Source organism: Coregonus lavaretus, assembly GCF_964263955.1.
Source record: "Coregonus lavaretus genome assembly, contig: HAP1_SCAFFOLD_371, whole genome shotgun sequence".
Classification (NCBI taxonomy): domain Eukaryota; kingdom Metazoa; phylum Chordata; class Actinopteri; order Salmoniformes; family Salmonidae; genus Coregonus; species Coregonus lavaretus.
In genome coordinates this window covers 328,075-355,935 of record NW_028156084.1, presented here as the reverse complement: position 1 = coordinate 355,935, position 27,861 = coordinate 328,075, and the positions used below count along the sequence as shown (strand labels likewise).

General features: G+C 43.5%; 2 protein-coding genes across 3 annotated transcripts in view; both read right to left on the bottom strand.

Moving 5' to 3' along the window:
- The window catches only part of LOC311126870 (ankyrin repeat domain-containing protein 12-like), a 62,127-nt gene extending 58,417 nt beyond the window's left edge, over positions 1 to 3,710 (bottom strand). For both annotated transcript variants that reach the window (XM_084200845.1, XM_084200846.1), the window contains exon 1: positions 3,523 to 3,710. The gene's annotated coding sequence lies outside the window, so the exon portion shown is untranslated. The remainder of the gene's footprint in view (positions 1 to 3,522) is intronic.
- A 1,614-nt stretch (positions 3,711 to 5,324) lies between these two features.
- Positions 5,325 to 26,359, bottom strand: ndufv2 (NADH:ubiquinone oxidoreductase core subunit V2). The gene is made up of 8 exons (XM_084200843.1): positions 25,990 to 26,359; positions 25,343 to 25,405; positions 18,184 to 18,246; positions 17,878 to 17,994; positions 17,364 to 17,532; positions 7,857 to 7,966; positions 6,968 to 7,044; positions 5,325 to 5,549 (listed from the first exon to the last, which is right to left on the bottom strand). The coding sequence occupies exons 1-8, from the start codon at positions 26,029 to 26,031 to the stop codon at positions 5,456 to 5,458; spliced, it is 735 nt and encodes a 244-aa protein (XP_084056969.1). The 5' UTR covers positions 26,032 to 26,359; the 3' UTR covers positions 5,325 to 5,455.
- Between the last annotated feature and the right edge of the window lie 1,502 nt (positions 26,360 to 27,861).

Sequence of the window (27,861 nt, the reverse complement as noted above, 5' to 3'; positions counted from 1 at the left end):
GTCTGTAAACAATTGTTGGAAAAATTACTTGTGTCATGCACAAAGTAGATGTCCTAAACGACTTGCCAAAACTATAGTTTGTTAACAAGAAATTAGTGGAGTGGTTGAAAAACGAGTTTTAATGACTCCAACCTAAGTGTATGTAAACTTCTGACTTCAACTGTACAATAGCCATTTACAACATTAACAATGTCTACACTGTATTTCTGATCAATTTTATGTTATTTTGAAAATGGCCCAAAAAAAATAGCCTCTCTTTCGAAAACAAGGACATTTCTAAGTGACCCCAAACGTTTGAACGGTAGTATAGTTGCAAAATAGCAATAAGAGCATGGTGTATGAACGCCGTCCTTTCCTTACAAGGTCTTGAATAGAAGTGCTACAGGTGACTTTCTGCTATTGTAAAAACTGTCCATCAATTATTTCATATCAGGTAAAGCATTAATTCATGTCAGTTTTACTAATGATATTGGAGGCATTAATAATAAATGAATTGGCATTATACTCATTGTGAGAGTCCAAGACGCATTTGCAAGTAATTGCCATTGCTTGCTGGTTGTTACTAAAGCTTCTGATGAACTGTGATGTCAAACTGGAACATAGGACTACTAGGACACACTGTTGCTATTAAAACGTGTGTGAATTGCTTCATAAAACTGCAAGTCACTGCGTCAGAATCTCAACAAGTCAAATTGCAGTGTAATCTTGACCACGAAATGAAGGATGGATCTTGGTCCTTTCTTACAAGATCGAAACACTGTCCTAGTGCCAATGTTAACAAATGACTGGTCTGAGCATAACAGAGTGGGCCACTAGACTGGTCTGAGCATAACAGAGTGGGCCACTAGACTGGTCTGAGCATAACAGAGTGGGCTACTAGACTGGTCTGAGCATAACAGAGTGGGCCACTAGACTGGTCTGAGCATAACAGAGTGGGCCACTAGACTGGTCTGAGCACAACAGAGTGGGCCACTAGACTGGTCTGAGCATAACAGAGTGGGCTACTAGACTGGTCTGAGCATAACAGAGTGGGCCACTAGACTGGTCTGAGCATAACAGAGTGGGCCACTAGACTGGTCTGGCATAACAGAGTGGGCCACTAGACTGGTCTGAGCATAACAGAGTGGGCTACTAGACTGGTCTGAGCATAACAGAGTGGGCCACTAGACTGGTCTGAGCATAACAGAGTGGGCCACTAGACTGGTCTGAGCATAACAGAGTGGGCTACTAGACTGGTCTGAGCATAACAGAGTGGGCCACTAGACTGGTCTGAGCATAACAGAGTGGGCTACTAGACTGGTCTGGCATAACAGAGTGGGCCACTAGACTGGTCTGAGCATAACAGAGTGGGCCACTAGACTGGTCTGAGCATAACAGAGTGGGCCACTAGACTGGTCTGAGCATAACAGAGTGGGCCACTAGACTGGTCTGAGCATAACAGAGTGGGCTACTAGACTGGTCTGGCATAACAGAGTGGGCCACTAGACTGGTCTGAGCATAACAGAGTAGGCTACTATATATTTTATTTGTTCTTCCCTCATGCTGATATTTGTCCAGCAGCTGCACCTGAACCAGAAGATACTTCTCGTGTTTAGTTCTGTGCCGTTAAGAAGTGTTGTTTTATGGTGGTCCTCTGTAGCTCAGCTGGTAGAGCACGGCGCTTGTAACGCCAAGGTAGTGGGTTCGATCCCCGGGACCACCCATACACAAAAAAATGTATGCACACATGACTGTAAGTCGCTTTGGATAAAAGCGTCTGCTAAATGGCATATTATTATTATTTATGGTATAGAAGAGCCAGAAAGGACCTTGGGGTGCGTGTGTGTGGTCTTGTGGGCCCCGTATTGAATCCCATACCGTAGGTCGGTACTACATATTATGTTGGCTACTACAGTAAGACAAAATAAGGCATTGAGGTCAGTGTCAGAACCTATTTTAGCGTATTGATTATCACCAAGTTTGACATTCAAACCAGAATTCTGTAATTGAGCTAAATAATGACAGTTCATGGTGGTCACAAAGGCCCATTTTCCAAGTAAAATATATAGGACTAATATTATTATTTATTTATTTTGGTGGGGGTGGGTTGTTTTCAACATGTTTGTGATTAAGACTGAAACCCTAGGGTTATTCACTATGCATTCTGTAATTAACTTATTTACAAATATTACTATGCTTTGATTATTTAGGGTAGGGTTCAAGCCATATATATTTAGTAAGAAATATGATTTTAAAATATAAAATTACATTTTTAAATAAATGTAGACCTATTTTAAACTGAATTCATAGATTCAGTGTTATTATCATTGCTGCCTCACTGAAAACAATAGTGTGATATCAATTCCAAGCTGAATTGCACTGATATTAGGCTATACAAAATACTGCAACAGCATGGGAGGGTAGAAATGAAATCGCCCTTGATTTGATATTTCATCATGCTTCATGGAAACTGTTCATTCTGCACCCATTGTGGCTATAATCATGTAAAAGGCATTTATTCTGACATTGTCATGAACGAGACAGGTCTGAAGTAATATTCAGCTATACATCTGCACTGGTGTCTTGCTTTTGTGTAGGATCTGAGTGAGTATATATATATTTATATATGTCTTGATACGTCCTTTAGACAAAAGGTTTGCAGAGCGAAGGACGGTCACACCACAGACACAGAGCTTTGTATCACCCAACACACCCCCAGATTCTTGGTTAGCTGATGGCTGTACTATGTCAGATAGCGCGTTTGACTGTGCAGTGGTGTTAAAGAATAATCATTGTTGTTAGAATGTGCATATTACAGATTCAATGTGGCAAATAGTTTTAATGAAATTAAATGGACAGAAATGCATCGATTTTAGTTAGCTTGCTAACTAAGGAGAACGTTAGCTAGCTTTCAGAGAATAGCATGCTTACGTTACGTTGGGCGCAAAAAAATTTATTGTAACGTGAGCTAGTTAGCCACCTCAGAAGGACTAGCTAGTTATGTTTCATAACGTAACTTGCGAACATTAGCAACATGCTATGTTTAGAAAATATTTTTAAAGGATTTGAAGTCTTCAAATGTATACCTTGAGAGAACAAAACAAGCCAGTATAAACAAAAGCCCGCTGAGCAGAATGCCCTATTACCGTTTTCCCCTCCCCTGTGCTAGCTAGTTAAGCGTCGCTACGAACATTGCCATTGGCTAGCTGAAGCTAACTAGCTAGCTAGCCAGTTGTCACCCAGTTTTGCCCTCGACACTCCGCGCACGCTACAATTCTCCATATTCTTGGCGCAAAAGCAACTTCACCACAATAATGCCTGTAACTAAATATAATGTCATAAAAAATGTGTATCTAACCGACGTGACATACAACTAAAAAACCCACGCTGTGGCATTAACGTTACATTTTCGAACGCAGTTACGTCAAAGTTAGCTACCTTGTTAGCTCTCCAACTAGCCAGATGGCTAACTGGGTTTTTCCTATGATCATGGGCAATTAAAAAAAAAACAACTAAAAACTATAAATCTTACTTTCTGCTTACCTTTCCAATGCTTTTCGGGTTCCGCTTGCTCATTCGTGTTCATCCATGAATATAAACTACGTAGTATAAACAGTAATTTCCTAAATATTGAACAATTAACAGTAGCCTACGACTGTCTGACGTCTCTTTCCAGTTTATTGCTGGGTTTGAAAACATCCCCAGTCGTCGCTCGTCTCCGAGAAAAAGCCCAGCGAAAACACGCAAACGTCGTTCCCATTGGCCGAGAGCGGTCATGTGGTCACTTCAGCCCTGCCGAGCTTAAAAAGTTTCTACGTCTGCTGGATAATGGGTAATGTCAAGCGATTTACCTCATTTTAAACCGTTTCTAAAACGGATGGAAAGGCTTTGACACCATAAACAGCTTCGTTAGGGTAGCATGTACATTTAGAGTGGTGTTTTATTCAGTTTATAGACATCGAATGGTGAGTATTTTGCCTGTGAACCTTGTGGGTGCATAGGAGAGGGGAGAGAGGCGGTGTCGCTAGGCGCTTGACGTCATCTTTTCCGCTCGACTGCGGCCAGTGGGAATGTTCTCGAACATGTCGGATGAAGCAATAACACAGAGGTAATCTAGACTAAGTGCATTAAAACGTCCTCTCTGTAAATTGTTCGAATACAATTTTTAATTTAACTGAATGTCATAGACTGTATACTAGTTCCGTCAATGTGTTGCATCATTCCTGCCGCTCTATCTACATTGGATTGTTGTGGCGCAGTGATATTTGCATTAGATGACTATTAAAGCGCATGCGCGGTTGGGGGAATATTACATTGCGGAAGAAAACAAGCTTAAAATCACAAGAGGAAAATCTGAATGGGGGAGGGGCAGTGGCTATACACTGCGACTAGCCAACAGCATCCGGACTTGAATGGAGATGAGAGGCGGTTGTAACATAGGGGGGCCTTTGTGGGGGTAGGTTTAGGTTATCCTTGAGATGGTATTGAACATGAGGGCACTGGATCGTAGGTTTTACTACAGCTCATTGCAGGAGGGTTTGTTTACATGCATTTTACTTTACCCTCAGTAGTTAAATTTCTCTCAATAAAATAAATCAAGTCGGTTGTGAATTGCTGTGTGAGACGTAGCAGCTGACAGATTGATATTATATCCTATTCTTTCTCAGGTTATTTTTAAGGAGATTTTGTAAAATTGAATGTAATCTCGGCTGTTTCTAATAAATGGTACCTCCATTTAAGGTAAATACTGCTGTATGTATGTATCCATTATTGTCAATTGAACTATGAGCCAGAGATAATTAGCAAGTCTTCAACCCCAACTGACACACAGAATCAGTCCAACACCAAGAGAACAATTAAATTGACATTTTATTTACATTATAATGCTCTAGTGAAAGAGGGGTCCCCCCCCCCCCCCAATGGTATATAGGTGTGCGTCCAAAATGCCAGCCTACTCCCTATGTAGTGCACTAGTTTTGAACAGAGCCCAATGGGCCCTGGTCAAAAGTAGTGCACTATATACGGGATAGGGTGCTGTTCATATATACAGTAGGTCTCTATAAATCAGAGCTTTTTTTTTTTTAATTTCATTTAGCAGACGCTCTTATCCAGAGCGACTTACAGGAGCAATTAGGGTTAAGTGCCTTGCTCAAGGGCACATTGACCGATTTTTCACCTAGTCGGCTCGGGGATTAGAACCAGTGACCTTTCGGTTACTGGCACAACACTCTTAACCACTAACTACCTGCCGCCCCAACCTAGATTTAACTTTAGGCCAAAGAAAATAGCAAGGATGTCTTCTAATGATCTCAAATCCAAATGGACACAGAGTCAGACACCAAAAGCACAATTAAATTGACATTTTATTTACATTATTATTATGTTCATACACTTTGAACATCCTAGTGAAGTTATGCCTGGGCGTCCTGTTGTTCAGGTCTTTATAATGAGCTTATATCGGTTCTTCTAAAGCTCTTTATAAATCAGCTCTGACACCAAAACCAGGTCCTGGAGGAGGCTCAGACAGAGACGTCAGTCCACCTGCCGGTTCACAGGAGAAACGCCCGTTCCTGGAAGATAAATAACAAAGAATTATTACGTTTGAGAAATGTCAAACTATAACTTTATATTCATTTCCAGCACGACCCCAAAAATCAACAAATGTGAAAACGGCAGGTTTCTATGTTTTGTAGTCAAAAAGAGGAAGATGCGTGTAAAATAAAATAAATCATAAACATATATACAGTGCATTCAGAAAGTATTCAGACCCCTTATCCTTTTTCCACTTTGTTACGTTACAGCCTTATTCTAAAATAAGGGATTTTTTCCCCTCAATCTACACACCAGACCCCATAATGACAAAGCAAAAACGGTTTTTTAGAAATGTTTGCAAATGTATAAATAACCCCCCCCCCCCCCCCTTGAAATATCACATTTACATAAGTATTCAGACCCTTTACTCAGTACTTTGTTGAAGCACCTTTGGCGGTGATTACAGCCTCGAGTCGTCTTTGGTATGACGCTACAAGCTTGGCACACCTTTATTTGGGGAGTTTCTCCCATTCTTCTCTGCAGATCCTCTCAAGCTCTGTCAGGTTGGATGGGGGCTGCACAGCTATTTTCAGGTCTCTCCAGAGATGTTCGATCGGGTTCAAGTCCGGGCTCTGGCTGCACCACTCAAGGACATTCAGAGACTTGTCCCGAAGCCACTCCTGTGTTGTCTTGGCTGTGTGCTTAGGGTCATTGTCCTGTTGGAAGGTGAACCTTCACCCCAGTCTGAGGTCCTGAGCGCTCTAGAGCAGGTTTTCATCAAGGAGCTCTCTGTACTTTTCTCCGTTCATCTTTCCCTCGATCCTGACTAGTCTCCCAGTCCCTGCCACTGAAAAACATCACCACAGCATGATGCTGCTACAACCATGCTTCATCGTAGGGATGGTGCCAGGTTTCCTCCAGACGTGACACTTGGCATTCAGGCCAAAAATAGTTCAATCTTGGTTTCATCAGACCAGAGAATCTTATTTCTCATGGTCTGAGAGTCTTTAGGTGCCTTTTGGCAAACTCCAAGCGGGCTGTCATGGGCTTTTTACTGAGGAGTGCCTTCCGTCTGGTCACTCTACCATAAAGGCCTGATTGGTGGAGTGCTGCAGAGATGGTTGTCCTTCTGGAAGGTTGTCCTTCTCATATGTATATACTGTATTCTATTCTATCTATTGCATCTTAGCCTATGCCGCTCTGATAATGACATTGCTCATCCATATATTTATATATTGTTATTCCATTCCTTTACTTAGATTTGTGTGTATTAGGTTTTTGTTGTGTATCTGTTAGATATTACTGGCTAGATATTGCTGCACTGTCGGAACTAGAAGCACAAGCATTTTGCTACACTCGCAATAACATCTGCTAACCATGTGTATGTGACCAATACATTTGATTTGATTATCGCGCAAATACAGGACCCTAAATATGAGATGATAGACGTTCGTACCTGGGCCCAGGCGGAGGGACGTTCCCAGCTTTCAGCTCATCAATGATCTGATCAATGTCTTTAGGACTCAGGTCCTCCTGAAAACCAGAGGACAGCAACACATTACAAAATAGATCCAGTTTTTAACACGTCATAAAACCAGTCTATTTACCCAGTAAAACTATCCCAACACGTCATATAACCAGTCTATTTACCCAGTAAAACTATCCCAACACGTCATATAACCAGTCTATTTACCCAGTAAAACTATCCTAACACGTCATATAACCAGTCTATTTAGAGAGTAAACCTAACACTTCATAAAACCAGTTCGATATAACAATAACTTCATTCCTAAATTTGAGGGAAATTTGTATTGCTATATTTCTAAAATTACAAAAAAAAAAAAAAAATCAGTTCTGCTTAATTCTTGCAGCACGAGGGTTGTGGTTTGTAGGGAGCCTTAGCGGTTTTGTAACTAACGTAGATGGTAGTAATGGAGAACTAGAGAAGACACCAACTAACTCATAGTTTTGCCGATATCATTTTGAGAATATGGCAGTATTATTTTTGCGCTAGTCTGCTGTACCAAAAACCCCTGTGTTTTTCCCTTCACAGCTTGTTCTCCATCTTTTCAAAAGACAGGGAGCCAGTTTTGTTTTCAGCACTTTTATTTCCATGACCGATCAAAACTTGTTTTCTCATGGCTCTCGTCCCTCTGCAGCAGACATATGGGGAGCAATATTGTATGGAACATCGAATCGCAATAAAATAAAATAAAAATTCACAGTATTGAATCGCAATACATATAGAATCGTGAGAATCGCAATACATATTGTATCGGCACCTAAGTATGGTGTTAATATCGTATCGTGAGGTTCCTGGTCATTCCCAGCCCCAGTATACTCACGTAGTAGTTGTCGTTGATCTGGACCATGGGGGCGTTAACACAGGCACCAAGACACTCCACCTCTATTAGAGAGAACATCTTGTCTGCAGTCATCCCTCCTACCTTGATGCCTGAGGGAGGAAGAGGAGGAGGAGGAGGAAGAGGTTAAGGCTTTATTAGACTGATCTGATGGAAGGATCGGTGAACTGGTCCCAATTCTGTTTGTGCTTTTGCCAACTCCATTGTCAAGCCAAACATGTTCTGCATGACAATTGGCAAGAGAAACAGCATCTTGACACTGCAAAAGCAGACACCGACTGGACAGTACACAGCAGGACAGTACACAGTAGGACAGTACACAGCAGGACAGCACACAGCAGGACAGTACACAGCAGGACAGTAGGACAGTACACAGCAGGACAGCAGGACAGCACACAGCAGGACAGCACACAGCAGGACAGGACACAGCAGGACAGTAGGACAGTACACAGCAGGACAGCACACAGCAGGACAGTAGGACAGTACACAGCAGGACAGTACACAGCAGGACAGTACACAGTAGGACAGTACACAGCAGGACAGCACACAGCAGGACAGTACACAGCAGGACAGTAGGACAGTACACAGCAGGACAGTACACAGCAGGACAGTACACAGTAGGACAGTACACAGCAGGACAGCACACAGCAGGACAGTACACAGTAGGACAGTACACAGCAGGACAGCACACAGCAGGACAGTAGGACAGTACACAGTAGGACAGTACACAGTAGGACAGGACACAGCAGGACAGGACATAGCAGGACAGGACACAGCAGGACAGTAGGACAGTACACAGCAGGACAGCACACAGCAGGACAGTAGGACAGTACACAGCAGGACAGCACACAGCAGGACAGGACACAGCAGGACAGTAGGACAGTACACAGCAGGACAGTAGGACAGTACACAGCAGGACAGTAGGACAGTACACAGCAGGACAGTAGGACAGTACACAGCAGGACAGCACACAGCAGGACAGCACACAGCAGGACAGTAGGACAGTACACAGCAGGACAGAAGGACAGTACACAGCAGGACAGGACAGCACACAGCAGGACAGGACAGCACACAGCAGGACAGTACACAGCAGGACAGTAGGACAGTACACAGTAGGACAGCACACAGCAGGACAGGACAAAGCAGGACAGTAGGACAGTACACAGCAGGACAGGACACAGCAGGACAGTAGGACAGTACACAGTAGGACAGTACACAGTAGGACAGGACACAGCAGGACAGGACACAGCAGGACAGGACACAGCAGGACAGGACACAGTAGGACAGGACACAGCAGGACAGGACACAGTAGGACAGTGCACAGCAGGACAGTAGGACAGTACACAGCAGGACAGTAGGACAGGACACAGCAGGACAGGACACAGCAGGACAGTACACAGTAGGACAGTACACAGCAGGACAGGACACAGCAGGACAGTACACAGCAGGACAGTACACAGCAGGACAGAAGGACAGAACACAGTAGGACGGCAGGACAGTACACAGCAGGACAGGACAGTACACAGTAGGACAGTACACAGCAGGACAGGACACAGCAGGACAGGACACAGCAGGACAGGACACAGCAGGACAGTACACAGTAGGACAGGACACAGCAGGACAGTAGGACAGTACACAGTAGGACAGTACACAGTAGGACAGGACACAGCAGGACAGGACACAGCAGGACAGGACACAGCAGGACAGTAGGACAGTACACAGTAGGACAGGACACAGTAGGACAGGACACAGCAGGACAGGACACAGCAGGACAGGACACAGCAGGACAGGACACAGCAGGACAGTAGGACAGGACACAGCAGGACAGTACACAGTAGGACAGTACACAGCAGGACAGGACACAGCAGGACAGTACACAGCAGGACAGTACACAGCAGGACAGAAGGACAGAACACAGTAGGACGGCAGGACAGTACACAGCAGGACAGGACACAGCAGGACAGTACACAGTAGGACGGCAGGACAGTACACAGCAGGACAGGACACAGCAGGACAGTACACAGCAGGACAGCAGGACGGCAGGACAGTACACAGTAGGACGGCACACAGTAGGACAGCACACAGCAGGACAGTACACAGCAGGACGGCAGGACAGTACACAGTAGGACGGCACACAGTAGGACAGTACACAGCAGGACAGTACACAGTAGGACAGTACACAGCAGGACAGTACACAGCAGGACAGTACACAGTATGACAGTACACAGTATGACAGTACACAGCAGGACAGCACACAGCAGGACAGCACACAGCAGGACAGCACACAGTAGGACAGTACACAGTAGGACAGCACACAGCAGGACAGTACACAGCAGGACGGCAGGACAGTACACAGTAGGACGGCAGGACAGTACACGGCAGGACAGTACACAGTAGGACAGTACACAGTAGGACAGCACACAGCAGGACAGCACACAGCAGGACAGCACACAGCAGGACAGTACACAGTAGGACAGCACACAGCAGGACAGTACACAGCAGGACGGCAGGACAGTACACAGTAGGACGGCACACAGTAGGACAGTACACAGCAGGACAGTACACAGTAGGACAGTACACAGCAGGACAGTACACAGTAGGACAGTACACAGTAGGACAGTACACAGCAGGACAGTACACAGCAGGACAGTACACAGCAGGACAGTACACAGTAGGACGGCAGGACAGTACACAGCAGGACGGCAGGACAGTACACAGCAGGACAGCACACAGCAGGACAGTACACAGTAGGACAGCACACAGCAGGACGGCAGGACAGTACACAGTAGGACGGCAGGACAGTACACGGCAGGACAGTACACAGCAGGACAGCACACAGCAGGACAGTACACAGTAGGACGGCAGGACAGTACACAGCAGGACAGCACACAACAGGACAGCACACAGCAGGACAGTACACAGCAGGACAGTACACAGTAGGACGGCAGGACAGCACACAACAGGACAGCACACAGCAGGACAGCACACAGCAGGACAGCACACAGCAGGACAGTACACAGTAGGACAGTACACAGCAGGACAGCACACAGCAGGACAGTACACAGCAGGACAGTACACAGCAGGACAGCACACAAGTGACATTTGAGTAATTAGCCTATTCCTACATGCTATAGCCTATTTCAATAAATATGTTATATAGCCTACAGAACACAAGAGGGGCATGGAGTGGAGACCGAGTGGAGAATTCCACCACAGCGGAATGTCCAGTCAGAAAATATTGTTTCTCTCTGTCGGATGCATGGTCCTTAGACTATAGCCTAAACCTATTCATTTAGACCATAGCCTAAACCTATTCATTTAGACTATAGCCTAAACCTATTCATTTAGACTATAGCCTAAACCTATTCATTTAGACTAAAGCCTAAACCTATTCATTTAGACTATAGCCTAAACCTATTCATTTAGACTATAGCCTAAACCTATTCATTTAGACTAAAGCCTAAACCTATTCATTTAGACTATAGCCTAAACCTATTCATTTAGACTAAAGCCTAAACCTATTCATTTAGACTATAGCCTAAACCTATTCATTTAGACTATAGCCTAAACCTATTCATTTAGACTAAAGCCTAAACCTATTCATTTAGACTATAGCCTAAACCTATTCATTTAGACCAGAGCCTAAACCTATTCATTTAGACCAGGGTTCTTCAATTCCGGTCCTGGAGGGCCGAAACACTTCTGTTTTTTATTTCTACCTGGTAGTTAATTGCACTCACCTGGTGTCCCAGGTCTGAATTAGCCCCTGATTAGAAGGAGAGGATGAAAAACAGAGGTGTTTCGGCCCTCCAGGACCGGAATTGAAGAACCCTGATTAGACCATAGCCTAAACCTATTCATTTAGACCAGGACTGCCCAACCCTGTTCCTCGAGAGATACCATCCTGTAGGTTTTTGCTCCATCCCTAATCTAGCATAACTGATTCTAATAATTAGCAGGTTGATAAGATGAAATCAGGTTAGTAACACCTGGGGTTGGAGCGAAAACCTACAGGAGGGTAGCTCTCCAGGAACAGGGTTGGAGCGAAAACCTACAGGAGGGTAGCTCTCCAGGAACAGGGTTGGAGCGAAAACCTACAGGAGGGTATCTCTCCAGGAACAGGGTTGGAGCGAAAACCTACAGGAGGGTATCTCTCCAGGAACAGGGTTGGAGCGAAAACCTACAGGAGGGTATCTCTCCAGGAACAGGGTTGGAGCGAAAACCTACAGGAGGGTATCTCTCCAGGAACAGGGTTGGAGTTAAAACCTACAGGAGGGTATCTCTCCAGGAACAGGGTTGGAGCGAAAACCTACAGGAGGGTAGCTCTCCAGGAACAGGGTTGGAGTTAAAACCTACAGGAGGGTATCTCTCCAGGAACAGGGTTGGAGTTAAAACCTACAGGAGGGTATCTCTCCAGGAACAGGGTTGGAGTTAAAACCTACAGGAGGGTATCTCTCCAGGAACAGGGTTGGAGTTAAAACCTACAGGAGGGTAGCTCTCCAGGAACAGGGTTGGAGTTAAAACCTACAGGAGGGTATCTCTCCAGGAACAGGGTTGGAGCGAAAACCTACAGGAGGGTATCTCTCCAGGAACAGGGTTGGAGCGAAAACCTACAGGAGGGTATCTCTCCAGGAACAGGGTTGGAGCGAAAACCTACAGGAGGGTATCTCTCCAGGAACAGGGTTGGAGCGAAAACCTACAGGAGGGTATCTCTCCAGGAACAGGGTTGGAGCGAAAACCTACAGGAGGGTATCTCTCCAGGAACAGGGTTGGAGTTAAAACCTACAGGAGGGTCTCTCTCCAGGAACAGGGTTGGAGCGAAAACCTACAGGAGGGTAGCTCTCCAGGAACAGGGTTGGAGTTAAAACCTACAGGAGGGTATCTCTCCAGGAACAGGGTTGGAGCGAAAACCTACAGGAGGGTAGCTCTCCAGGAACAGGGTTGGAGTTAAAACCTACAGGAGGGTATCTCTCCAGGAACAGGGTTGGGGTTAAAACCTACAGGAGGGTATCTCTCCAGGAACAGGGTTGGAGCGAAAACCTACAGGAGGGTATCTCTCCAGGAACAGGGTTGGAGTTAAAACCTACAGGAGGGTATCTCTCCAGGAACAGGGTTGGAGTGAAAACCTACAGGAGGGTCTCTCTCCAGGAACAGGGTTGGAGTTAAAACCTACAGGAGGGTAGCTCTCCAGGAACAGGGTTGGAGTTAAAACCTACAGGAGGGTATCTCTCCAGGAACAGGGTTGGAGTTAAAACCTACAGGAGGGTCTCTCTCCAGGAACAGGGTTGGAGTTAAAACCTACAGGAGGGTAGCTCTCCAGGAACAGGGTTGGAGTTAAAACCTACAGGAGGGTAGCTCTCCAGGAACAGGGTTGGAGTTAAAACCTACAGGAGGGTAGCTCTCCAGGAACAGGGTTGGAGTTAAAACCTACAGGAGGGTAGCTCTCCAGGAACAGGGTTGGAGTTAAAACCTACAGGAGGGTATCTCTCCAGGAACAGGGTTGGGCTGATTTAGACTATAGCCTAAACCTTTTCCTTATTAAAAAAATTTCGGACACTATTTAACTACACTATATATGAAAAGTATGTGGACACTCCTTCAAATTAGTGGATTCGGCTATTTCAGCCACACCCGTTGCTGACGGGTGTATAAATCTAGCACACAGCCATGCAATCTCCATAGACAAACATTGGCAGTAGAATGGCCTTACTGAAGAGCTCAGTAACTTTCAACGTGGCACCGTCATAGGATGCCACCTTTCCAACAAGTCAGTTCGTCACATTTCTGCCCTGGTCAACTGTAAGTGCTGTTATTGTGAAGTGGAAACGTCTAGGAGCAACAACGGCTCAGCCGCGATATGGTAGGCCACACAAGCTCACAGAATGGGACCGCTGAGTGTTGAAGCGCGTAAAAATCGTCTGTCCCCGGTTGCAACACTCACTACCGAGTTCCAAACTGCCTCCGGAAGCAACGTCAGCACCATAACTGTTCGTTATGGTGGAGGAGGAATAATGGTCTGGGGCTGTTTTTCATGGTTCGGGCTAGGCCTCTTAGTTCCAGTGAAGGGAAATCTTAACGCTACAGCATACAATGACATTCTAGACGATTCTGTGATTCCAACTTTGTGGCAACAGTTTGGGGAAGGCCCTTTCCTGTTTCAGCATGACAATGCCCCCGTGCACAAAGCGAGGTCCATACAGAAATGGTTTGTCGAGATCGGTGTGGAAGAACTTGACTGTCCTGCACAGAGCCCTGACCTCAACCCCATCAAACACCTTTGGGATTAATTGGAACGCCGACAGCGAGCCAGGCCTAATCGCCCAACATCAGTGCCCGACCTCACTAATGCTCTTGTGGCTGAATGGAAGCAAGTCCCTGCAGAAATCTTCCAACATCTAGTGGAAAGCCTTCCCAGAAGAGTGGAGGCTGTTATAAGGGGGAACCAACTCCATATTAATGCCCACGATTTTTGGAATTAGATGTTCGACGAGCAGGTGTCCACATACACTACATGACGAAAAGTATCTTGTGTCTACTAGCAGTTAAAAAAAAAAAAAAAAATCCTATATTCCCTTCTCTCTCTCCATTCTATAGGCTATGAATATGACTTTGGTCTATAGGCTACACTTTCATAGTTTTATGCATGGCTTTATCCCGATCAAACAATGAATGTAACGGAGTTCCATCTCAAAAAGATGTTTTGTTAGCTTAAAAACGTAAGCTAGCGAGGTGACAAACCATGTCAATAGCCTGTAGGACAAACCATGTCAATAGCCTGTAGGACAAACCATGTCAATAGCCTGTAGGACAAACCATGTCAATAGCCTGTAGGACAAACCATGTCAATAGCCTGTAGGACAAACCATGTCAATAGCCTGTAGGACAAACCATATCAATAGCCTGTAGGACAAACCATGTCAATAGCCTGTAGGACAAACCATGTCAATAGCCTGTAGGACAAACCATGTCAATAGCCTGTAGGACAAACCATGTCAATAGCCTGTAGGACAAACCATGTCAATAGCCTGTAGGACAAACCATATCAATAGCCTGTAGGACAAACCATGTCAATAGCCTGTAGGACAAACCATGTCAATAGCCTGTAGGACAAACCATGTCAATAGCCTGTAGGACAAACCATGTCAATAGCCTGTAGGACAAACCATATCAATAGCCTGTAGGACAAACCATGTCAATAGCCTGTAGGACAAACCATGTCAATAGCCTGTAGGACAAACCATGTCAATAGCCTGTAGGACAAACCATGTCAATAGCCTGTAGAAAAATCAAATGACAAGTTTAATTAAGCTTAAGCTTATTAAGAAATAAATGATCCATGCGGGCCGGGAACACCCCTCCATGTGAGGTCGAAAACCAAAATGGCCAATAACCTATCCTCCTACTGGCCTATCATATAACAAAATGGCCACACAGACCTGCTCTGCTTCTCCACCAGAAAGGAATATTAGAGAAGATGTGCCTGCACTCTGTCTCTGCCCAGGCTTTCAACAACATTATCTTTCCTCATTATTCATTCAGTTGTAGGATTCGATTTCGCACAGTCGATTTAGCGGAGTTCCCGCTGAGTTTGTTGTTGGCCAATAGGGAGCGATACCATCGTACATCACAATGTTTTATGCGTACATAAGCACGATAGGACAATGGTTGACATCAACCAACCCTAGTGTACACAACTATATTCATTTTTGGATAAACTGCTATTCCCTGATGTTTGTATTGCAGGACATATTGTATACAGTGGGGGAAATAAGTATTCAGTCAGCCACCAATTGTGCAAGTTCTCCCACTTAAAAAGATGAGAGAGGCCTGTAATTTTCATCATAGGTACACGTCAACTATGACAGACAAAATGAGAAGAAAAAAAATCCAGAAAATCACATTGTAGGATTTTTAATGAATTTATTTGCAAATTATGGTGGAAAATAAGTATTTGGTCAATAACAAAAGTTTCTCAATACTTTGTTATATACCCTTTGTTGGCAATGACACAGGTCAAACGTTTTTTGTAAGTCTTCACAAGGTTTTCACACACTGTTGCTGGTATTTTGGCCCATTCCTCCATGCAGATCTCCTCTAGAGCAGTGATGTTTTGGGGCTGTCGCTGGGCAACACGGACTTTCAACTCCCTCCAAATATTTTCTATGGGGTTGAGATCTGGAGACTGGCTAGGCCACTCCAGGACCTTGAAATGCTTCTTACGAAGCCACTCCTTCGTTGCCCGGGCGGTGTGTTTGGGATCATTGTCATGCTGAAAGACCCAGCCACGTTTCATATTCAATGCCCTTGCTGATGGAAGGAGGTTTTCACTCAAAATCTCACGATACATGGCCCCATTCATTCTTTCCTTTACACGGATCAGTCGTCCTGGTCCCGTTGCAGAAAAACAGCCCCAAAGCATGATGTTTCCACCCCCATGCTTCACAGTAGGTATGGTGTTCTTTGGATGCAACTCAGCATTCTTTGTCCTCCAAACACGACGAGTTGAGTTTTTACCAAAAAGTTATATTTTGGTTTCATCTGACCATATGACATTCTCCCAATCCTCTTCTGGATCATCCAAATGCACTCTAGCAAACTTCAGACGGGCCTGGACATGTACTGGCTTAAGCAGGGGGACACGTCTGACACTGCAGGATTTGAGTCCCTGGCGGCGTAGTGTGTTACTGATGGTAGGCTTTGTTACTTTGGTCCCAGCTCTCTGCAGGTCATTCACTAGGTCTCCCCGTGTGGTTCTGGGATTTTTGCTCACCGTTCTTGTGATCATTTTGACCCCACGGGGTGAGATCTTGCGTGGAGCCCCAGATCGAGGGAGATTATCAGTGGTCTTGTATGTCTTCCATTTCCTAATAATTGCTCCCACAGTTGATTTCTTCAAACCAAGCTGCTTACCTATTGCAGATTCAGTCTTCCCAGCCTGGTGCAGGTCTAAAATTTTGTTTCTGGTGTCCTTTGACAGCTCTTTGGTCTTGGCCATAGTGAAGTTTGGAGTGTGACTGTTTGAGGTTGTGGACAGGTGTCTTTTATACTGTTAACAAGTTCAAACAGGTGCCATTAATACAGGTAACGAGTGGAGGACAGAGGAGCCTCTTAAAGAAGAAGTTACAGGTCTGTGAGAGCCAGAAATCTTGCTTATTTGTAGGTGACCAAATACTTATTTTCCACCATAATTTGCAAATAAATTCATTAAAAATCCTACAATGTGATTTTCAGGAAAAAAAAATCTCAATTTGTCTGTCATAGTTGACGTGTACCTATGATGAAAATTACAGGCCTCTCATCTTTTTAAGTGGGAGAACTTGCACAATTGGTGGCTGACTAAATACTTTTCCCCCCACTGTACATCCACGTTTATCCTCCAGTTCATCTGTCACATACACAATAAAACTAAAAAACTAAATCCAGATCTGCTTTCATCTCCACTTTAATCCCCTTCACTCTGTGAACCAAACGGGACAGTTGATCTCTTACCCAGTTTGTTCTGGATGGCCTCCAGGATGCTGTCGGAGTCGCAAAGCATGCAGGGAGTTGTAGTGCAGATCTGGATGTGGTACTTCCCCACCGGCTGCCTCAGGAACATGGTGTAGAACGTTGCTACCTCATAGATTCTCATCGGAGGGACCTCAAGCACCTCGGCCACCTGGGAGATGAGGAAAATGAATGGGGGTTTTTTTCCGGAAAAAACAGAGGCTAATTAACAAATAAAAAGGTCGAGCATTGAGTAAGTATGGTCAGTCCAATAACGGATGACTCAGTTTCTAAAAAATGTTTCATCCCTACTGATCACGCCCCAGGTCTGCAAGGAGAGATTCTGTGTAAATCTACGTCATTCATTCTGATTATGCCTATTTAAAGTAATATGTTACTACATAAGCCAACAGATGAACATACTCTATTCTGAAGCAAACAGATGCCTCAGTCAGGATATTGGTAGATGGATAGACCTTGTTCATAGCGGAGATGGGGATATCGATAGATTGATTACCTTGTTCATAGCTGAGATGGGGAGCCATCCATGCTGTCTCTGAGCCAGGTCCAACACAGGGATGGTGGCGGCCTGCTTGTGACCCTCGGGGTACATACTAATGATGGCATCAATCCTCTAGACAACAACAAACAGATGTGGTTGTTGATAAGAACAGAGAATGTGACGTTATAACGCTTCCTTTTAAAAAAATGAGTTAAAGTTGATGTGATTTACATTGTAATAAACTGTTCTAATAGTTTTGTTGTTAGTCTTGATGTGCAGGCATTTCTTTAAAATGATCATCCTCTGGCATCATCCACTCACCTTCAGGTTGTCCACAGTGAACTCAAAAGGAGTATCTGGGTTGTTGTCAGGTGTGTCTCGGTGCTACAGCAGGAAGAACAGCAGATCAAATCATTACACGGAAGTCAGTTCTATAGGAATCCTACCAGTACCCGTCAAGCAAAAACTAAAACATATTGGATTAGTTAAAAATGTTCAATTAGTAAACCAACCAACTGATCAGGAAAATGACAATCTCCCCATAGATGACAGGAAGTGGTAAAGAATGGGAGAGGAAACCCCTAGGTGCTTGAGATGTATCCTTTATCTACACCAGTGGGAGTGCTGTATCCAACAACATATAACTCCTGAGTGGAGCAGTGGTCTAAGGCACTGCATTGCAGTGCTAGCTGTGCCACTAGAGATCCTGGTTCGAATCCAGGCTCTGTCGCAGACGGCCGCGACCGGGAGACTCATGGGGCGGCGCACAATTGGCCCAGCGTCGTCCAGGGTAGGGGAGGGAATGGCCGGCAGGGATGTAGCTCAGTTGATAGAGCATGGCGTTTGCAACGCCAGGGTTGTGGGTTCGATTCCCACGGGGGGCCAGTATAAAAAAATATGTATTCACTAACTGTAAGTCGCTCTGGATAAGAGCGTCTGCTAAATGACTAAAAATGTGGGAAAAAAATGTAAATATAAGCTGCGTTCACAGGCAGACCAATCCTGAGATTTTGTTTCACTAAATTGGTATTTTAACCAATCTTTTGACCAATTTGATCAGCTCTGAAAACTATATTTAGTGAAAAGATCTGATGTGATTGGTCAAAACACCAATTAGTGAAAAAAAATATATATATAATCAGAATTGGGCTGCCATATTGGCACTACAGGAAATGTGCACTGCCCCCTTGTGGACAGTAAATATTCCTATCGTGTTCATTATTATATATATTTTTTATTCTGGCTAAAATGGTAATCATAAAAATGCATAAGCCATGATTGTAGCTTATTGTAATAATAATAATAATAATAATATGCCATTTAGCAGACGCTTTTATCCAAAGCGACTTACAGTCATGCGTGCATACATTTTTGTGTATTGGTGGTCCCGGGGATCGAACCCACTACCTTGGTGTTACAAGCGCCGTGCTCTACCAGCTGAGCTACAGAGGACCACATTGTAGGTAGGGCTTTGTTTAATCTGTTCTCTAAAAGATAATATTTCCATCACCTGAGTAAAAGATACATAACATCTAGTGATGGGTTGATTATTATTTTATACAGTAGAGTGTCGCAATTTTTTTTTTTTTTTTTAAACGATTTATTGATTGTGTTCTTTTTTCTTCTTCTTCTAATAACATCCTACAGTAGTTGCATGATGCAATGGTCATGAAAGGTTGGTTCATATAGTTGAGTAGGCCAGACCTTGACAACAAGCCATTATCTTGTTGGGAGATATGGTCATATTGACTTACGGTTCTTAGTGTTAGTCACATCATTGTCTTGTGTTAGACTGGTTGCCGTCTCTGTTCAGCCATGACATTTCATGCCTTGCCAGTCCTGGCATTTGCCAAAAGAGACTAGCCTTTCGGGAAATCTTCAAATATGAACATAATTTCTTAGTGGTTAAGAGCATTGTGCCAGTAACCGAAAGGTCGCTGGTTCTAATCCCCGAGCAGACTAGGTGGAAAAATCTGTTGATGTGCCCTTGAGCAAGGCAATTAACCCTAATTGCTCCTGTAAGTCGCTCTGGATAAGAGCGTCTGCTAAATGACTAAAATGTAAATGTACAACATTTAATTAATGAGCGAGGAGATCAGAGGATTTTATCCTGATTTCATAACCCTAACAGGCAGCTATCATCCAATCACAATGTTTATGCAAATTAAACTGATAGGAAAACATAGCTTAATTTATCAATTTGATGGTAAACATTAACATTGGACAGAGGATTCCTGTTTATTGCATTTTTACCACCAGCCAATGTGATCACATCACACCAGAGAGGTTCTCGCCATTAAAAGTTCCCCGCCAGTTAATTGTGAATGTGGAGCCTATTTTATATCCAGCAAGCAAAAGCAAGGTGCTTCTTTCCGCAAATATATATTTGTATTGCTCAAAATAAGTAACCAAACTACACTGAGTATACAAAACATGACACCTGCTCTTTCCATGACATAGACTGACCAGGTGAATCCAGGTGAACGCTATGATCCCGTATTGATGTCACTTGTTTAATCCACTTAAAATCATTGTATATCAAGGGTAGGAGACAGGTTAAAGGATTATTTAAGCCTTGAGACAATTGAGACATGGATTGTGGATGTGTGCCATTCAGGGGGCGAATGGGCAAGACAAAAGATGTAAGTGCCTTTTGAACGGGGTATGGTAGTAGGTGCCAGGCGCACCGGTTTGTGTCAAGAAATGCAACGCTACTGGGTTTTTCTCGCTCAACAGTTTCCCGTGTGTATCAAGAATGGTCCACCACCCCAAAGGACATCCAGCCAACTTGACATAACTGTGGGAAGCATTGGAGACAACATGGACCAGCATCCCTGTGGAACGCTTTCGACACCTTGTAGAGTCCACGCCCTGACGAATTGAGGCTGTTCTAAGGGCAAAAGGGGGTGCAACTTAATATTAGGAAGGTGTCCTTAATGTTTTGTATACTCAGTGTATATTGCTACTTCTGGGACACACATTGGGCTAGGCTACTGGTACAGAGAGGATGAGAGAGATGCCAGTGGAGATGCCAGTGGAGAGGCCAGTGGAGATGCCAGTGGAGAGGCCAGTGGAGATGCCAGCGGAGAGGCCAGTGGAGATGCCAGCGGAGATGCATGAAATGCGCAAGAAGGGAACCGTGAAGCCAGATGTGTAAATTAGAAGTGAATTCATAGGCTGGGCTATTAATCCACCACTCGTATGCTAGCCTATATATTAGGCCAATTTTTTAGTAATACTATACCTGTCTCTCTTCACCCTTCAAACTTTCCTTGTCAATTCATTTGATAGGCTACATTATTTTAGCATTATGCTACGATGTAGCATAGGCCTACTTTCTGAAGGACTACAGGCAAGATTTGAAGGTGAGCCTGTGTTCTGAATAAGTTTTTAGGAAAGGAGAAATGTGATTTGTGTGGCTTTGATGGTTGGGTCCTTTTAGGGAGTTTTTTTTGTGTGTGTGAGTTCGCTAATCCATTCAGAAAGATTCCTAAAGTATCCTGTCTGGACTTCATCTGTTAATAAGAGAGGAGAGAGAAATAATATAACTGAACTTAGAATAACACTTTTATTTTAAACTAAAAAGGAAGTCATGATCAGCATACAGTGCTTCAGAAAGTATTCATACACCTTGACTTATTCCACCCCAAAATGGTGTTACAGCCTGAATTCAAAATGGATTAAATTGATTTCTCTCAACCATCTACACACAATATCCCATAATGACCAAGTGTAAACATGTTTGTAGAAATATACTGAAAATAAAATACAGAAATACAGTGCATTCGGAAAGTATTCAGATCCCTTGACTTTTTCCACATGTTGTTACATTACAGCCTTATTAAAAAATTGATTATTGTTCCCCCCCCCTCAATCTACACACCATACCCCATAATGACAAATCAAAAAACAGGTTTAGACATTTTTGCAAACGTATTAAAAATAAACGGAAATTTCAACATTTACATAAGTATTCAGACCCTTTACTAAGTACTTTGTTGAAGCACCTTTGGCAGCGATTACAGCCTCAAGTCTTCTTGGGTATGACGCTACAAGCTTGGCACACCTGTATTTGAGGAGTTTCTCCCATTTTTCTCTGCAGATCCTCTCAAGGCCTGTCAGGTTGGATGGGGAGCGTCGCTGCACAGCTATTTTCAGGTCTCTCCAGAGATGTTAGATCGGGTTCAAGTCCGGGCTCTGGCTGGGCCACTCAAGGACATTCAGAGACTTGTCCCGAAGCCACTCCTGCGTTGTCTTGGCTGTGTGCTTAGGGTCGTTGTTCTGTTGGAAGGTGAACCTTCGCCCCAGTCTGAGGTCCTGAGCACTCTGGAGCAGATTTTCATCAAGGATCTTGCTCCGTTCATCTTTACCTCGATCCCGACTAGTCTCCCAGTCCCGGCCACTGAAAAACATCCCCAAAGCATGATGCCGCCACCACCATGCTTCACCTTAGAGATGGTGCCAGGTTTTCTCCAGACGTGACGCTTGGCATTCAGGCCAAAGAGTTCAATCTTGGTTTCATCAGACCAGAGAATCTTGTTTCTCATGGTCTGAGAGTCCTTTAGGTGCCTTTTGGCAAACTCCAAGCGGGTTGTCATGTGCCTTTTACTGAGGAGTGGGTTTTGTCTGGCCACTCCACCATAAAGGCCTGATTGGTGGAGTGCTGCAGAGATGGTTGTCCTTCTGGAAGGTTCTCCCATCTCCACAGAGGAACTCTGGAACGCTCTCAGAGTGACCATCGGGTTCTTGGTCACCTCCCTGACCAAGGCCCTTCTCCCCCGATTGCTCTGTTTGGCCGGGCGGACAGGTCTTGGAAGAGTCTTGGTGGTTCCAAACTTCTTCCATTTAAGAATGATGAAGCCCACTGTGATCTTGGGGACCTTCAACGCTGCAGACATTTTTTGGTGCCCTTCCCCAGATCTGTGCCTCGACACAATCCTGTCTCTGAGCTCTACGGACAATTCCTTCGACCACAGGCTTGTTTTTTGCTCTGACATGCACTGTCAACTGTGGGACCTTATATAGACAGGTGTGTACCTTTCCAAATCATGTGCAATCAATTGAATTTATCACAGGTGGACTCCAATCAAGTTGTAGAAATATCTCAAGGATGATCAATGGAAACAGGATGCACCGGAACAGAATTTCGAGTCTCATAGCAAAGGGTCTGAATACTTATGTAAATAAGGTATCTTTTTTATTTGTAATACATTTCTAAAAATGTCTAAAAACCTGTTTGTGCTTTGTCATCATGGGGTATTGTGTGTAGATTGATGAGGGGGGAAAACGTATTTAATCCATTTTAGAATAAGGCTGTAACGTAACAAAATGTGGAAAGAGTGAAGGGGTCTGAAATACTTTCCAAATGCACTGTATCTCATTTACACAAGTATTCACACCCGAGTCAACTTTATACCACCTTTGGCAGCGATCTTTCTGGGTAAGTCTCTAAGAGCTTTCCACAACCTTTGCCCATTATTCTTTGCAAAATTTTCAAGCTCTGTCATATTGACTGTTGATCTTGATTGGTTAGACGACCATTTTCAGATCTTGCTATACATTTTAATGTATATTTAAGTCAAAACTAACTCGACACTCAGGAATATTCACTGTCTTGGTAAGCAACTCCAGTGTAGATTTGGCCTTGTGTTTTCAGTTATTTTCCTACTGAAAGGTGAATTCCTCTCCCAGTGTCTGGTGGAAAGCAGACAACCAGGTTTTCCTCTAGGATTTTGCCTGTGCTTAGCTCCATTCCGTTTATTTTTCATCCTGAAAAACATCCCAGTCCTTAACGATTACAAGCATACCCATAACATGATGCAGCCACCACTATGCTTGAAAATATGGAGAGTGGTACTCAGTAATGTGTTCTATTGGATTTGCCCCAAAACATAACATGTATTCAGGACAAAAAGGTAATTGCTTTGCCACATTATTTGCAGTATTACTTTAGTGCCTTGTTGCAAAGAGGAAGCATGTTTTGGAATATTTTTGTTCTGTAAAGGCTTACTTTTCACTTTGTCAATTAGGTTAGTATTGTGGAGTAACTACAATTTTGTTGATCCATCCTCAGTTTTCTCCTGTCACAGCCATTAAACTCTGTAAATGTTTTAGTCACCATTGGCCTCATGGTGAAATTCCTGAGCGGTTTCCTTCCTCTCCGGCAACTGAGTTAGGAAGGACGCCTGTATCTTTGTAGTGACTGGGTGTATTTATACACCATCCAAAGTGTAATTAATAACTTCACCATGCTCAAAGGGATATTCAATGTCTGCTTTTTATTTTATTTTTACCCATCTACCAATAGATGTCCTTCTTTGTGAGGCATTGGAAAACCTCCCTGGTCTTTGTGGTTGAATCTGTGTTTGAAATTCACTGCTCGACTGAGGGACCTTACAGATAATTGTATGTGTGGGGTACAGAGATGAGGTAGTCATTCAAAAATCATGTTAAACACCATTATTGCACACAGAGTGAGTTCATGCAAGTTATTATGTGACTTGTTGCCATAACAAAGGGGTTGAATACTTGACTCAAGACATTTCATCTGTTCATTTTTAATTAATTTGTTTTTTTCGTAATCTAAAAACAGAATTCCACTTTGACATGATGGGATATTGTGTGTAGGCCAGTGACAAAAAAATCTCAATTTAATCTGTTTAAATTCAGGCTGTAATTTAACAAAATGTGGAAAAAGTAAATGGCACTGTATGTGCGAGGAATGACGACAGGTGCCACTTTCCGCTTCTTTTCTTTCATTTATGGGATGCAACTGAAGCAACCGTAGCTAGATTTAATCTTGTAGGCTAATATTTTCCGTATCATGATTTCTCCCTCTCATTACGGAGTCCTCTCTAGCCACATTGAACAACATGATCTTGCATTGACACTGCCTTCTCACAAGGGAATTACCGCAGCAGGTCAGAGCGATATTGTTTGTTGTTGTTCTTAAAAATTCTAATTCTATATTGCGCCAAATTTGCACACACCCCATATTCCATAATGTTGTCATGGAAAATATGAATGTTGTTTCCAACTAGCAATCAACAACTGTGCGGTAAATACGTCTGCATATTGAACGTTAAGATTGCCGAAAGGCCAGTCTCTTTGGCAAATGACAGGAGTGGCAAGGAGTGGAATGTTAGCTAAAAAGACAGGAACCCAGACTAGTCTTACTTCCAAATCTCGTCTCGGTAGGTACGTAAGAAGCCTGGGCTTCGGAGGCTAGGCACATCAAGGATATAGTACAGTAAGGCTTTCTGACTAAGCTCAGTTGGTAGAGCATGACGCTTGCAACGCCAGGGTTGTGGGTTCGATTCCTACGGGGGGACCAGTATGAAGAAAAAAAAAAAATGTATGCACTCAATAACTGTAAGTCGCTCTGGATAAGAGCGTCTGCTAAATGACTAAAATGTAAACTTTCTGGTGAAATGTCTTGTTGAAATCAGCGAGGTTACAGATCTTACACAGCAGCACTCACCACAAAGATGCCGCCAGCTCCAGCTCTGGCAGCAGACTGGTGCAGACTCCTGACCTGCCTGGCCTGAGAACATGGAACATTGACAGAAAATAAGAAAAAAGGATGTTAATGTGTGCACAAGGTTTGATTCTATGGAATACCAACCAAAACGAATTTATTAAAGACCTCAATACCAACAGGACAATTTTGCAGTATGAGGGATGCAGGACCAATGACAATTCTGACCAGTGTGATTCAAAACGATTAAGAAGTTGCAAGGTAGCCATGAAGCTAATTAGCCAAGGAACAGTGCATGTTTGTGAACTAGCCAGCCAGCAAACTATGAAAGGCTCCTTACGCTAGCTAACTTAGTTAGCCAGTCAGGAAGCTTTAGCTAGCTAACTGACAAGGACAAGAGATATTTTCACAATCGTTCAATCAACATTATTGTTCATATTCATATTTTACTAAATCATTACTCTAATGAAAGTGTAACATTGGCTGGTGTTACTAGCTAGCTAACGTACAATGTAACTAGCTAACGTTAGCTAGCTAGGCCGCTTGCCCTTGTCAAGTGTCATGCAACCTATTTCATTCAATTCTCATAAAACGTAATGATTCATAACTGATCATGTTATCTTAACACGAGTACATTCTTATAACCATACCGTTTGCGATACAACAGATCGAATTGCAGAATTTAAAAACATCTTCACAGCGTAGTTTCGTCCCGTTGATACAACACTTATTGGACGACAGCAATGGCTGACATCAACACATCGATTTACGGTGCGCTCGATTGAGAGAGTCTGGTTTACGTAACGTGTTGACTTCTGAAGTAGAACTAATCTACCACAGATCAAAATGATCAGAAATGTGACGCTTATTACAATTGATTTCTGTACAAATGTATCTCCATAATGTGAATAATCCCAGAAGATTATTATTAGGTTGATTTAACCTTCAGTATTTGCATGTACATCTGTATTTTTCGGTATACTCCCTTGTTCAGCAATATGAGCGTCGTAAAAGCTGGTGACATAAGGCAGTGGTTGGTCATGGCAAACAGTTAAAACAAGAGTTTCTATTGGACAAATTCAGTTGAGCCCCTCCCCGTTCCATTCCGTTTGTTTCGGTTAAAGAAACGTTTTGCAACAGAATTGGCGTAACCCCAGGTGTTTAATCATATGGAAAGCCGTTTGAACATATAGGACGGAGGTGGGCCGAAGCCGAAAAACCTGAAATTGATCGATCTCCGTCGAGGGAGGAGCTGAATGTTTGTATAAGACAGTAAAATATTCTTATGATGACTGTAACATTTGTTGACACCTTCAATTCGTGCACATTTTCTCATAAAAAAAGTATATTTCAACACTGTCTGCTCAGGCAAATTTGCTGAACTGCTAAACTTGGAACCAATCAGAACTCCCGTACATACCCCTAGTGATGAAGGCAGCCAATGGCCTGCTTCTATCTACGATGTGGACAACAACCTATTTTGAAAACGTGAGCTGCTGTCTAATGAAGATGCACAGCTATAGCTAGCTCCCAAAGACTGAAATAAGATACATATCTGTTTTCGAGTGCACTTGAAATATGCAGCATGCAAAACGAATTGTCTTGATCGTATGAAGAGGTAATTCCGTTGACCATTTTTTTAAATTATTTTTTTATTTCACCTTTATTTAACCAGGTAAGCCAGTTGAGAACAAGTTCTCATTTACAACTGCGACCTGGCCAAGATAAAGCAAAGCAGTGCGATAAAAACAACAACACAGAGTTACATATGGGGTAAAACAAAACATAAAGTCAAAAATACAACAGAAGATATATATACAGTGTGTGCGAATGTAGTAAATTATGGAGGTAAGGCAATGAATAGCCCATAGTGCAAAATAGTTACAATTTCGTATTAACACTGGAATGATAGATGTGCAAAAGATGATGTGCAAATTAGCGAAATAAATAACAATATGGGAATGAGGTAGTTGGGTGGGCTAATTTCAGATGGGCTGTGTACAGGTGCAGTGATCGGTAAGGTGCTCTGACAACTGATGCTTAAAGTTAGTGAGGGAGATAAGAGTCTCCAGCTTCAGAGATTTTTGCAATTCGTTCCAGTCATTGGCAGCAGAGAACTGGAAGGAATGGCGGCCAAAGGAGGTGTTGGCTTTGGGGATGACCAGTGAGATATACCTGCTGGAGCGCAGACTACGGGTGGGTGCTGCTATGGTGACCAATGAGCTAAAATAAGGCAGGGATTTGCCTAGAAGGGATTTATAGATGACCTGGAGCCAGTGGGTTTGGCGACGAATATTTAGTGAGGGCCAGCCAACGAGAGCGTACAGGTCACAATGGTGGGTAGTATATGGGGCTTTGGTGACAAAACGAATGGCACTGTGATAGACTACATCCAATTTGCTGAGTGTTGGAGGCTATTTTCAAATACTAAATGTTCAGTGAATGTGAGTATATTTAGGTGGTTTAAATGATGAACTTTCCTACTAATCTTCTAAAAGTTGATGATGCCAAATTCATTAATT

Bases quoted from the DNA above. Each gene is read 5' to 3' on its own strand.
- ndufv2 (XM_084200843.1), bottom strand. From the start codon at position 26,031: ATGTTTTTAAATTCTGCAATTCGATCTGTTGTATCGCAAACG. The intron at 18,247-25,342 runs GTGAGTGCTGCT...TTCCTGCTGTAG, and splicing joins GAGCTGGCGGCATCTTTGTG to CACCGAGACACACCTGACAA. The intron at 7,045-7,856 runs GTGAGTATACTG...TCTGGTTTTCAG, and splicing joins AGATCAACGACAACTACTAC to GAGGACCTGAGTCCTAAAGA.